Here is a 13,731-nt window from a genome sequence, read left to right on the forward strand (position 1 = left end):
CTGCCTGTACATCTTCCTTCATTCCTCCACTCAGGAGTATCTATACTTTGCAAAAAGAACCAACTGTAGAAAACGCGAGCCTGTCTGTGCAAAATGTAGCATATTTCTCCGAATCCTCAAATGCAGACTACGGGGACAGTCTGTGCGGGCTCCCTCCCTGCAGAGGCCTCAAATGCTTAGGCATGCGGTCCCAATTACCTGTTTGACACCTTCACCAAAAAGAAGTAATCGGGAGCGCTCATATCCTTGGGAACGATATCGTAACATGCCGAATTCTTCTGGCAGACGAACCTAGAGGAGGAAAAAGACGGCGCAGCAGAGGGGATTGTGTGGCAAGATGACTCAGGATCCGAGATGGGATTCAACGGACATGTTTAGGCAAGGATTTGGATTGAGGGTGAAGTGGGGAATCTTAATTGGGTCTAAATGGCATCTTTTATTTGGGATGTAGCATTTGGGATTCCTTACATAATCCCAGAGCTGGCCTCAGAAAGGATATGGAAACCTTCAGAATCTGTTTTGTTATCTAAGTTCTCCTTAAGCCAGATCAGACTCTGTGTTTTGCTAGGAAGAAAAAAGGAAAACAAGTGTAAACGGGATTCGTTCAACTTACATTTGTATTAGCCTTCCCGCCACCACCACCCACCCCCAATCTAGAAGAAATATTCCCTAAAGAATCCAAGTCAAAATCATGAGACTTGGAACCATAAGGAGGAAGAACACTCAACTCCACAAGGTCTAGCAACCTCAATATTTCCATTTTAAAAACAATTAAATTCAAGAGACACACTTGGCCCTTGTGCCAAGAGAGGTTTACTTTTACAGGTTGCAAGAACAACAATTCCTTCACTTTCAGGGAGGTCTACTCAGTGTTTCTTCTGCATGAGTCACTATTCTGGGCATGCCTCCTGACTGGAGGAAAAGCCAGAGCAGTGACTCACACAGAGACACAAAAGGAGGCTGCACCCGAGAGCAAATAATTTTGCTGCATCTCTGCACCAGCAGCAACTGAATGACCCAATCATGAGCAATGCAGAGACAGGATATAACTGCTGGCTCCATCAGAAACCAGCTGCGATGAGAAAGGACCAATCGATCATACAGAGACTCAGTATGCAGTCTCCTGCAGATGGGATTTTGTCTTTCACAGGTGCCTTCAGTTGTTGAATTCTTGTATTTGTCAGGGAATGCTAGTAGGGCTGAACCAAAACGGCCCTCTTCATTTCTTTTAGCTTTGGAACATGATCATTGTCGATATGGGTCTGCCTTGCGTTCACTGCAGTCAACGGTAATTCGTATCTGCCACTGATGTGCAAACAACATTGAAAAGGAGTACTTTGCATGGCGAAGAATCTGATCTGAAGGCAAAGAAGATGTTGCAGACAGAAAGGCAGGCGGGAGCCATTTTTCACAGAAGCCAAGGCAGACTCAAAATGGGGACAGCCTTACAAAATCCAGCCTTCCCTCCAAGCATCCAGTCCTTTCACAGACCTAACGTGGTGGCCTTTCAACCAAATGGGGACAGCGGGCCTTGCGCTTGCTGAGGGATCAATGCCTCATGATCACCTGCCATGCACTGAGTTGTAGCGTAGAATCTCCTCATCGCTGAAGTAGCGGATCGCCTTCTGTGAAAACGGTCCCCCGCCAATGACCTTGAAGACGTAGCTGCCACCAGAACGAGGGGGGGGAGGTGTTACAGATTTTGCCCACCTGAAAGTCTCCCCTTAATAGGTGATCCCAGGCCAACCTGCTAGGGCCACATCTCCCCTTTCTGGTTTGTTTAAACCTGGAGGAGGAACTCCTGCACCATTCCAGCCTTCCCATGCGCTGTCACACGACAACCTGAGCATCCTCTGATTGAACGGCACCTAGGATGATGTCATGAGACAGCTGGGCTTCCTGACTGGCTTTCTTGGAATCCCACCAGAGTGCATGTCCTGAACTAGGTGAGGCCTTGGTGGTGACCCAACTCCTGCAGGTGCCAGCCTGCACATGGGCGAAATAAACAGCAGCCCGCACACAGGCTTTCTCTGTGGTGGCCCCTCCCCTGTGGAACGGCCAGCCTGAGGAGGTCAGGAGAGCCCCCACTCTCCTGGCTTTCTGTAAATGACGCAAACCGAATTATTCCAAAAATGCCTTTTTGGTATTGTAGGGAGGGGTCTCAGATGCTCCGCTAATGAGTTAGGGACCCTAGACTTCACCCATAGACTTCACCACTATGTTGCCTTACGCACTACCTGTTGCTTTAAATCTGTGCTCCTATATGTCAGCCCTAGAATTGTTTTATGTTCTGTTTCAGCATTTCTGCAACTCTGCACTGGATTCTTGCTAATGCTCTGCCTTTGTAAACTTGTGTTTATTTACCCTACGGCATTGCTTATGAAATTGTCCTGGGTACTGACTGTACTACTCTCACCCCGTGTAATCCGCCTTGAGTCTCAGTGAGGAAGGCGGACCATAAATGATATAAATTAAATAAAAATAAAACTGCCTCTGCCTCCCGCCCCCCCCCGCCCCCCCGGAGGCTGAGTCCCGTGAGCCCCTTCTCCCCCTCCCCCCGCCTGATCCCAGCTCAGCATGGCTCAGAGCTCAGTCCTTACCCTCCCTGGAACGGACCCGAGTGTCCAGTCACCATGTCTTGGATCAAAAACAAAGGGCGGAACACTGCAAACAAAGCACACGTCCATTATCCCCATCGCCTGGCACCCCCGTGGGCTCCGTGCAGAGCAAGCCGCAGTTCAACACAGGCAGCTCCCTCCCCAGCCCTGGTGCGCCAGCACCCTCACCATCACTAAAGAAGAAGCAGGGCATCTCGGGGTCCGGGTTGACACAGTCAAAGTATCGCTTATTTTTTTTGGTGATGTACTGCATAGTGCCTGTGATGTCAAAGGCCAACCTCTTGCCTGGGGGGCAGCCGATATTGACACCCATCACGCTGTTGCCCTGCAGAGAGAGAGGAAAACAGACACGCTGGGCCTTAGAAAAGCCCGATGCAGTAATGTTCCCCCCCCCCACTCCCCAAACCCTGGAAAGTATATGGGCAGGGCTGGCCAGGTGTTTGTGCCAGTTCTGCTCCTGTGCCGTCGACGGTACCCGACGTGCAGAAATTTAGCAGAAGCGTTTCCTGGCATTGAGATAATGTGGTGAGAAAGCTTCACCGGCTCCGTGGCCCAGTGGCAGGTTGGCAATCCTGTACCCAAGGACCAAACTAGAGATTCTGAAGGGAGCTCCGTACATGGATCTCTTGCTGTTTCGTTTACATTAAATATCAGCACTGGGGTCCCCATCTGGAGGCACTGGGGGGAGAGCAGCTCTTTTCCTCTGTGCTATTTTTTGTGTTTGCAACCCCCAACCACAACCACAGTGATTTGGGAGTCGACATACAGGTACCATTAAGGATACCAGCCTGCTGGGCTGAGATCATGAAACCCCTCCTCAGGGATTCTATCCGAATTTGGATCCTACCCAAGGCCGTCATAACTTAAAACAATCATGGCCCTTTTCACACTGCTTACCTTGACTCACAACGACGCGGAACATCGCGCTAAAAATGCGGAACATCGCGTTTTCTCGCGTGAGATTTGCGCTACGTCACACAAATCTCACACGAGAAAACGCGATGTTCCACGCTTTTAGCGCAATGTTCCACGTCATTGCAAGTCAAGGTAAGCAGTGTGAAAAGGGCCCATGATGAAAACGGAATGGAAACAAGAAAGTACTAATTCCAATAGCAATACACGTAAAATCTCCTTGGGCACATGAAGTAAAACCTATTATCAGTCAAATGCTGGCCGCATCTGCCGTGCTCATACCTGAGGGCTGTGGCCGGATGTTATGGCTATCTGCTAAAGTCATCCTGTGCCTGAACCGTAAGCTGCCTCTTACACTCTCAGAGGGAGTAAGTCTGTTTGTCCCTGAAGTTATCTCTGCTAGACTATGCTCCTGCATCTGGGCTATGGGCAGGGCTTTTTTTCAACTGGAACGTGGTGGAACAGAGTTCCAGAACCTCTTGAAAATGGTCACATGGGCTGGTGGCCCCGCCCCCTGATCTCCAGCCATGCGGCGTGGAGGGCAATCTAAACTCCCTCTCTTTCTGGAGATCGGGGGCGGGGCCACCAGCCATGTGACTATTTTCTCCAAGGGCAACCCACTGAGTTCCACCACCTCTTTTTCCAGAAAAAAAGCCCTGGCTATGGGCAAGGAAACCTCCCTAACCTTGAAACCCTGTGTCTCACCTCTCCCTGTCTCTCAACCCCTACATAGATGTTTCCCAGTGGAATTAGCCAGCCTTTAGGAAAAGGGGGGGGATTAGCCAAGGGGGAGTGTTGGCCTTTGAATTATCTATATGCCTGATACCTGCTTGTACCCTCATTCCTGGCAAAGAACCTGGTAAGATCATGATACTAGTAGCAACTTTTCAATAAAGCTCTTACTCGTCAACGGTGGGGTCTTTTGAAGTTTACCTGGCAGAGCCTTACAGTATCCCACTGGTGCATGCATAAAACATACAGGGCGAGGGGGCGGGAATCAAGTTACAAAAAGGGAACAGGTGCCACCCCGAACCGCAAAAACAATGGAGCTGAGCAAACGTTACCTTTATCCGTGGCCCCTTGGATGTGTAGTGGTAGCAGTTCAGTGAGGAATGAGCCACCTGAGAAAGGAAGAAAAACCTGAAGGTGTCTCTAGGAAAGGGCAACATCCAGTCATGGGTGTCTCACCCCCACCCCCGTCGAGAGGGCTAGCTATGAACCGGGGCGGCAGGAGCTTGGCTTCCACCTGCCCAATTCTGGCTCAATGTCCAAGCGGCCCAAGAGCAACGAAATCAGACTAGGGAACTTGACAGGTGGCCTTCTTACTTTTAAAATTATGGACCCCTTCAGGAGGTTTTTCCCACTGAGGTCTTGGTGCGGAAACATGCCGGTGTCAGTGAGCGTCACCTGGGAGGGGGGGTTATTGAGAGGAGCAACGGGGAAGAGAAATAGTCCAGAGTTTAAAATGGATACAAAAATATGATTTCCTTGTTCCAGGTGCCAGTAGGACTTGAATCAGGACTTGCCTGCTTCCCTTAGATTTTAAGAAATGTTACGGAGACTGAAAGTGGGGTGGGGACAGATGGATTTGAACAGTGTTCAGTGCCAGATAGCTCATTGGTTGGCCTTGACATAAAACAGGGTTGCACCTACCTGTACTGTTATTCATCAAGTGTTCTTCTGTGCGGGCACACATGGGAAGTGCACATGTGCAGGCTGGCCTGCACATGTGCAATTCCTATGTGGGACTGCACAGAAGACATGGCGATGAACCCAGCAATAAAGCTTTGAAAGCAGACCTGATCTTTAACTTCCTAGGTCCCCCATCCTTCCAGTATGGCCAGTTCTTTTCAGGGACTCATCTCAGGCCTTGGTTAATCCAGCTTCTGCAGGATGCCTCGAACTTGGACAGATGTCTCTTGGCTCTCTCTGGTAATGCCAGTCTCTCATCTCATCAGGATTCAGTTAGACTCCCTATGCAAGGCGCTGACACACCCGAAGTGCTAACTTTACCAAAAACTGGTAAAGTAAAAAACTGGGCTTCCCCTTCTCTTCCCCCTGCCCGCATGATGCCAGTGCCCTGTACTAACAACAGTTTGTCACCCCTTTCTTTTCTTCTGTAGCACAATCCATTACTCTAAAAACAGCCTCAGATACGGTTGCAAAGAAAGCCAGAATTTGACAGCCCTTCCTTGAATTTGATCCTGTCGGCTGAAATTGGAAGGTGCAAAGCCAGAAGGAAAAAAACCAGCCTGTTTTACCTGTTGGTGCTAGAATGCACCTGTGTGCTTGTCTGTCTGTGTGTGCACTATAGCACACTCATGTCGTCGCTGCCAGCCATCTCACCCGAGGCCATCACTTGGGCAGGTCAGGGTCGTGTCTCAGGGCTGTCTTAGGGCCCTTAGGCAGGCTGCAAACTGCATATTAACTCCAAAACTATATACGTAAAAAGCAGTCCTGGGAGAAAGCAAGCTTTCAGAACAGAAGCAGCAAGGGACTGGTCAGCGTCTGCCCTGTCCACTCTCTTTACCACTGCCAACCCCTCCCTTGCACATCACCCCACTGCTTCTCTGAAAGTTGCCCTCCCGAGCTCTGCAACCTTGTCCTAGAAAAGACAGTGGACAGTTTTAATACTGGCATTGACACAAACAGTATACTGACCCTTGGGGTGAGTTGCATGACAACAGATATCACAGCACACCTGGACCCTCTCCAGTCAGGAAGAGGCAGCATTTCCTTGAGAGGAAAGGCATTTTGACGTGCTCAGAGACACTTTGCATACTGGCCCTTTTTTTGAAAGCTACTTTCCCCTGCGCAGGAAGGCGCTCTGCATGTGGTTGATGGTGATCCAGAGTTTTTTGGAGAGAGAAAGAACATAGCTGTAGCTTCTAAATGTGTCGGCCACAGGACGGGGCACAAGATTACCACATTACGGAACCCCGAACAAAAGAGCATCGTGTTTCCTTACTTCGTATAGAACCGACCCTCTACTGATGAGCTCCTGTCTCCGCAGTTTCGCAATGAAAAATTTTGCATGAGATAAAATGAGGGTGAGCCACACAAAGTTGAGGGAATTTTCTGCTGCAGTCTCCCCCACTGCAAGGAAAAGAAAAAAAACATCAGTCTGGAAAAACCAGTGGTGTCATCACATTTGCAAAATGCAGGCCCATCTCAGACTGGTGTCATGAAGGTTTCCTTGATCTGTCTATCAGATGCATATGGTGAACAGGGAGCTGGCCGTTCACCAAGCCAATCAAGAGCATCAGCAAATTCAGAAGTATTGCATGACTACAAGGCACGCGCACACAATTGGACTTTCCTGCATCCACTGCCCGTATGCTATTGCCGCCAGCGCACAGTAAAAAGAAAAACGGGTTGAGATTTTCGAGTGGAGACTTACTACTTAAGTGTCTTTGTGTCTGCTATCTAGCACATCAATCCAGCTATTATGATTGATTTTTGGCATTGCTTCTCAGATAGATGACGTTGTGCAAGCACAAAAAGCAGGCAAGGTAATCTATCCAGTGTCAGCTATTTGAAGGGCAACGCTCAATTGTACAGCTGCAAAGGGAAGAGACAAGTGGTTCAGTCCACCGCTTCTCTGCTCAAGTTCATGGGGGATGGCCACCTCTGGGTGGTTGATGGTAAGGAGGCAGTCATGAGGAACCTCCAGAAGCAACCATCTCTGGATGCCAGCAAGGACAGGTCACTTGCAAATCTCCCATTTGGGAGCAAGGCGCTAGTACAGGTGCTTGCGGGTCAACTCCAGGCTTTCTCAGGCCATTTCCACGCATCCTTAAAAAGATAGCCCACTCACCAAATGCTGCCAGCTTTTCCCCTTCACTCCACACCTCTCCAGTTTCAAAATGGTAGCAGGTTGTTTGGCTTTCATTTTGTCAGCGCCTTTTTGGGGACCATGGAAAAGTGCGTTCTCAGAAAAGGCGCTGAAAAAATGGATGGTTTCTGAGCTGTGACCCAAGAATAGTGGGTAGCTAACACAATTACCTGCCCACCAAGCCCTGACCATATTCAGCTCCGGCGCCAGGATTTCACGCAGCCGGGCTGGGGCGGAGCAAGGAGGCCGCCCGCACGCCGCCTGTCGTCCCTGGTCCATGGCTTTTGCACTTGCCCTGGGGCGGGCGGCGGTGGCGGCGCGGGACTGGCCAGTGGCGGCGCAGGGCTGGTTGGCAATGGCGCGGGACACGCACCTCTGCCCCCGGCACCCCCTCTGGCGCCCCCTCTGGCCCCGCAGCGCCCACCTCAACGGTGGCGCCGGCCCTGACCATATTTATTTCCTTCATGACCTTATCTATTCACTTCCCTGGGGAAGAGTCATCTGTCACCCCCTACTGCTGTCTTCCACCAGCAAGTGAAGATTTTGAGGGTGGTTTGGTGTCCCCTCACTAACCCTCACGGGCCCTGCTCCCTGCTTGTGCAGCTTTGTGTTTATATGTTTTACTTAAAATTTACAGTATTTAAAATATTGTGTATATACTGTTCAGTATTTTAACATTGTTTTGATTGCTCACTGCCTTGGGGATCCCATCGGTCAGAAAAGTGACACAGAAATGTTTTCAGTAAATAAATAAATAAACGTGTGCTCCTGGTAGGCCATGTACAGACAACACAAAACAGGTTGCCTAAACCCACATTTAAAGTGCAGCAAACACGGTTCTCACAGCATTGTTTTGAGTGCGCCAGAAGACAGAGACCTCCCTGGGGCATGCACGGCTTGTCGTGCGCGTACAAAGGGGGCTGTCCAACCCATGACATCACGTGTCATTGAGGGAAGAGGACAAGGCTTGGGAGACTACAAAAATTTTCAGATCAAATGGTGGTAGGGGGGTGCTCACATTGCTAAATTAGGGGAACTGTGGCACGGCATCCCATTGGTTCATGTTATCTCTCTCTATTTGGCAATCGCTTCTGCCTGAGTTATGCCTTCGGTGACACATCCAGCCCTCTTTGCTTCAGCATCACTACCACCTCTCTGTCACTTACGGCTCTGTTTGGTTGTCCGGATGCTCAAGAAGACGAAGAAGGTGTAGGTATTATTCTTATCCAGATAGATTTGTGGAGGCAGTACGTTATTTGGCTTTAGCTTGTAGACCTTGTCGTAATCGGCCATGTCGACGTATACGCCCCCCGAGGAGTTCCTGTTTCCCGCCACGTAGAAGTAGTACTCCTGGAAAGTGGAAGGCGGGGAGGTGTGTCGATTTGGGCATACAACCTCACCCTATCCTGTGGATGGTGATTTATGGCAGGGTGGTAAAGAGTCCAGTAGCACCTTTAAGACTAACCAACTTTATTGTAGCATAAGCTTTCAAGATCCACAGCTCTCTCCGTCAGATGCTGTGGTTCTCGAAAGCTTATACTACAATAAAGTTGCATCTGACAAAGAGCGCTGTTGTTCTCGAAAGCTTATGCTACAATAAAGTTGCATCTGACGACGAGAGCTGTGGCTCTCAAAAGTTTATGCTACAATAAAGTTGGTTAGTCTTAAAGGTGCTTCTGGACTCTTTACTATTTTGTGACTACAGACTAACATGGCTCACTCCTCTGGATCTATGGCAGGTTGGTAACCTTCTGCACTCAGCCCATCCAAATTCTGTGGCAAGAAAACGGGGATGCTGCAGTGTGTAAAAATGGCGCCTGTTGAGGATGTAGCAGAAAGTCTACTTGCATCATTTGTTTCCGGTATTTATCATGCTGCATTAATTTATTCTGCTTCTGCTACTTCTGGGGAAGGGTAAGGAGGGGAGCACGGGGTGGGGGGGAGGGGAGGGTAAGCATGGCTTTGGGGGTGATGCTTTTCTGCAGGAAAGCCACCCCAATGAAAGCACAGCCCCAGCGGCTTGCTCTGCAAAAGAAAAAAGCCCACATTTGAAGTAATCACAGGACAAGAGATACCAGGCAGTTCTGCCCTGAGCTGAGCCCAAGACCGCTGACAAGTACCAAGAGTGTCAATCCTTCCAACAGCATCAGGAAACACACATAATGTGCTCCCCTAACCTCGCTGCTAGATACACAAAACCAACTTTTTGGTTTTCCTTCCTGGCCACAATTCAGTGAAAAACTGTTTCTTTCAAGTCCCCAGCCAAAAGCAAGCAGAGGTGCTGTAACCAACAGCCACCGCCTAGGCACGGACCTTCCACTGGCGCTAAAAACATCAGCTGGGCATTAGAGTCCACCAGCAGGCGAGCTCTACAGCAAGTGGGCAGCCTCTTTGCTGGCCTCACAATGCGAGCACATACCAGATGGACACTCTCCTGGGGGGAGGCACTACTACCAACCCCCTTCCTTTCCTTTTCCTTCTCTTAGACCAGGGATCCCCAACGTGTCCTCCATGGGCAGAACGATGCCCAACAACACCTTTCCCGTCAAGTGTTTTTAGCCAGCAGGCAGGGCCAGACGAGGCTTTTGCCCAGCAGGACTCTTGACTGACCACTCGAGATCTGATTGCTCGTGTGGATTTTTTTTAAAAAATTGCTTCGGCAGCAGCTGCCATTACAGCACAACAATCTTCACTTTGTGAAGATATGTATATGAAAAAAAATTTAATAGAGATTCTTCCTGAAACGATGTAGCGTTACTATTAGAGTAATGCATGAGCTCACTCCCTGCCATTTTGTGGTTGGTGCTGCTTCCCACAGCAGCCATTTTGTGGTTGACTCCGCCTCCTGCAGCAGCCATTTTGTGGTTGACTCCGCCTCCTGCAGCAGCCATTTTGTGGTTGACTCCGCCTCCCGCAGCAGCCATTTTGTAGTTGCACCACCCACCACCACCTTATCCAAAAGCACTCACAAGCTCAAAAAGGTTGGGGACCTCTGCCTTAGAAACATCCCAATCTATTATAAGGGTTTCAATTAAATGGGCGGAGAGGGGGGGGGAGTTTCTGAGACTTCTCTGTAAAGATGGTTTCCTTACTGCGTCCTGTTTTTTGTTCTTCCACCAACGCCATGTGGGGTCATGGACTGGGTCTGCGTAAGGCTAGGAAAAGAAAGGGCTCGGTTAGGAGGCAGCAGTTTGAAAACATGGGGAAATGAAAGTGTTGCTATCCTTGGCTAGAAATGCAGAAAGTCGGGTTGCCAACTACTAGTGGGAAAATTCCTGGAGATCTGGGAGTAAAGCCTGGCGAGGAAAGAGTTTGGGGAAAGTGAAGAGCTTGGCAGGGATGTGGTGCCATAGAATCCACCCTCCAAAGCTGCCGTTTTCTCCAGGAAAACTAACCTCAGTAGCCTGGAGAGGCATTCTTCAGAAAAAGGGAGCTTTCAGCATGAAACTGCAGAATCTATCAGGGAATGTGACTGTATTCACCACCTCCAGAACAAAGGCGAGGCATTTCTCCTCACTCGCCACAGGTATTGTATTCGACAGATTAGCAAAACCTGGGAGAATACTATCACCAACGAGGCAGTTTTGAGATAATCCCCAGGCTACTTATAAAGTCAGAGGAATAAATAAAGAAGAATTAATAAAATGATAAATAAGCCAAACAAACAAGCCAATACAAACGCTTGGGGTGAGAGAACCCTCATGTATACCACCCCAAGTTCCTTGGAAGAAGTGATGCAAGAGAGGAAGTTCTTGGAGCCAAGTGCCCCCTCACCACTCTCTCTCTCTCTCTCTCTCTCTCTCTCTCTCTCTCTCTCTCTCTCTCTCTCTCTCTCTCAGGACTCAGAGGAGAATAACAAAGCCCTGGAAGATACCCTGGAAAATCTTGTTGGTCTTTAAGGTGCTACTGGACTTGAATCTTGCTCTCCTGAGCAGAGTTACACCTTTCTAGGACCCCTAGCTTTGAAGACAAGGGTGTAACTTTGCTTAGGACTGCATGGTAAACTATAAATTGCCAACCAGGTTCTGCACGCTGAGGAAGAATCAAGACTGCTGACTTTTTCCGCGCACCTTGAGGCGCACACCAGCGTGCACAAAAAGCTGAAGAGGAAACCCTCCCCCCCACACACAACTTTTCTCACTCTGTTGTAAGCCGAATGCAGCCAGAGCAGCTGGAAGATCAAGCCTTGGTACACAGCCAACGAGTTAAGGTTATGGAACCCAGTGGGATCCATGACATCCGGCGCCTCTGCACGGTAATGTTCCATCCGGGTGAAGGCCTGTGGGAACGGCTGGTCCACAATGCGCAACACAGCAAATGGACAGCGGTGGGTGAATCGGATGTATTCTTTTCCCCTGGTGATAAAGGAGCAAAGAAACAAGAAAGGAGATTCCCAGACTAGTCAGAACTCCATCTCAACTTTCCCTGGAGCTCTGCTTTCACTACTTTTTTCAGGCTTAAAGATAAAAATCCTCATTTATTTTGTAGTGCAGTCTAATATTTTCTACTCCTTTCCCTATAACTTAACAGCCATACTTCAAGTATTTTATAAGTAATTTATAACTCCATGGATAAATACAGCTAGATCACATATACATTTTTTATCTTGCCTGACAGCAAGATCTATAGTTTCTGTTGTTCAGAAATGTTCCATAGATGTTCAGTCCAGGGAGTAATACATTGATTGCAAAGTAAGTTGTAACAGGGGCAGCTAGAAAGGATATGGGCTGAACTGGCCCCACGTAAAGCGTGGGAGCACACCCACTGCTGGAAGTGATGTCATCATGTCGGTGCCAGGAGCGCGCATGCGCTTCACACGCTAAAATCAGCCAAGTGAGTACTGGGTCCCCCCTCCTGCTGGGAGGGAGTAGGGGCCTGGCAACCCGCTCCCTGCAACTAAAAAGGTAGCATGAATAGAATTCTTCCAGGTATCAAGAGAGACAGACGAAATCCCCTCTGCCTCCCAAGAAATTTTGCTTGTCAGTGAGGCCCTTTTGGCCACCCTCAAAACCTTTCAAGTACTCTGCCTTAGAAATGACCAACTTTTTGCTTCAGGAGAAATCTGGACAGAGCTGAGGGATGTATGAAACACTAACCCAAGGCCCACCGCAAAAGGATTTTATAATGAGCATCGAACTCTTTTGATTGCCCTCAAAACTTGTCAGAAGTTTTACCTCAGCAGGAAGCCCCAGATTCACCCTGAAGTGGACTTGCAACTCTGTTCTATTTTCCTGCGTGTGAGGTGGCTGTGGGTGGACAGGGGGAGGAAAATGTTGATTGTTTTGAGTTTTTTGTGTGTATATGTGAACGCTTTCAGACATGCTGATCCCTGAATCTTCCAGTCCAGGAACATTTTGCCACCCAATTCTGCCACATGTATAAGATGGCTTTTACTATGCTTTGACAAACTCACCAGAGAAAGCTTTTCTTTAGGATGGAAAAAAAACCCTGGACTAGGTTCACAGACTAAAGTGAGGTGTCCCCGATGACTGCTAGCGTTGAAACAATGGATAGTACCAATGGTCTACAGTTGTAGAAACTGCTCAGAGTCTCTCTACAGGAGACCGTTAGCACATGTTTGTCAAGTATAGGGAGATGCAATGTTAGCTGAGAAGGGTGGTTTAAAAAGACAGAGTTGGCAGAGGTCGCTCCTCAGAGGGTCTGTTAATTTCATCTCTGCCTCTCCAAAGGCTCTGTCAATTTCACCTCTCCAGTCTAAAACTAGACTGGTATTGCAACTAGAAGGAAGGAATGGAAACAGGCTGGAGCTGCCTTCCAGAGCTGAGCCTGGACCTTAGGAGATTATAATGGGCTGAAGTTTCCCTTCTGGCATTTCACAGCCCCTTCACACAGCTCCAGTGTATAGCAAAGCTTTTGTACTGTCACTGGCTCTGTCTTTTTAAACTGCCGTTCCCAGCTAACATTGCCTCTCCTAATACGTGTTCTTCACATGTCAGACATCTCATGTAGAGAGACTCTCAGAAGGGAGACACAGGAGATTCACAAGGACAAGAGGATGGAAAATGCCAGGACCCTGCAAAGCCTGTGGAAAGCAAGCAGGCCTGAAATTTCAGGCAGCCACTTTCAGCCAGGGTTGTCAATACCTTCCAGCCCCCAGCGAATGCTGGAAAACCATTTCCGGACAGCCAGATATTTGAAGCAAGTTTAAAGTCAATGCCACGCCACGGGCGTTCCACTCACTGATATGTCAATTGATGGTAAGGGACATCTGTCAAATGCCTGTACGTCAGGACGTAATGCAGCGGGACTGGCCTCTTGATCACTTTCGCATTGCCCTTTTTATCCTCTAAATAGAGCAGCTGAAAGAAGGGGAGAGACAGGCTGATGGACACAGGCGTTTTACTC

At 48.9% G+C, this 13,731-nt stretch overlaps 1 protein-coding gene across 1 annotated transcript in view; it reads right to left on the bottom strand.

The window, feature by feature from the left end:
• LOC129343357 (cation channel sperm-associated auxiliary subunit gamma-like) overlaps positions 1-13,731 on the bottom strand; it is a 45,377-nt gene that overhangs the window by 5,069 nt on the left and 26,577 nt on the right. Inside the window, exons 16-27 of the mRNA XM_054999532.1 lie at positions 13,567-13,685; positions 11,507-11,720; positions 10,458-10,520; positions 8,532-8,715; positions 6,499-6,626; positions 4,857-4,937; positions 4,595-4,651; positions 2,787-2,943; positions 2,601-2,664; positions 1,567-1,665; positions 469-564; positions 199-291 (exon numbers count right to left, since the gene is read on the bottom strand). Of these exons, the coding sequence (XP_054855507.1) occupies positions 199-291; positions 469-564; positions 1,567-1,665; positions 2,601-2,664; positions 2,787-2,943; positions 4,595-4,651; positions 4,857-4,937; positions 6,499-6,626; positions 8,532-8,715; positions 10,458-10,520; positions 11,507-11,720; positions 13,567-13,685 (1,355 nt within the window). The remainder of the gene's footprint in view (positions 1-198; positions 292-468; positions 565-1,566; positions 1,666-2,600; positions 2,665-2,786; positions 2,944-4,594; positions 4,652-4,856; positions 4,938-6,498; positions 6,627-8,531; positions 8,716-10,457; positions 10,521-11,506; positions 11,721-13,566; positions 13,686-13,731) is intronic.

The sequence above is a fragment of the Eublepharis macularius genome, chromosome 15, assembly GCF_028583425.1.
Source record: "Eublepharis macularius isolate TG4126 chromosome 15, MPM_Emac_v1.0, whole genome shotgun sequence".
NCBI classification, from domain to species: Eukaryota; Metazoa; Chordata; class Lepidosauria; order Squamata; family Eublepharidae; genus Eublepharis; species Eublepharis macularius.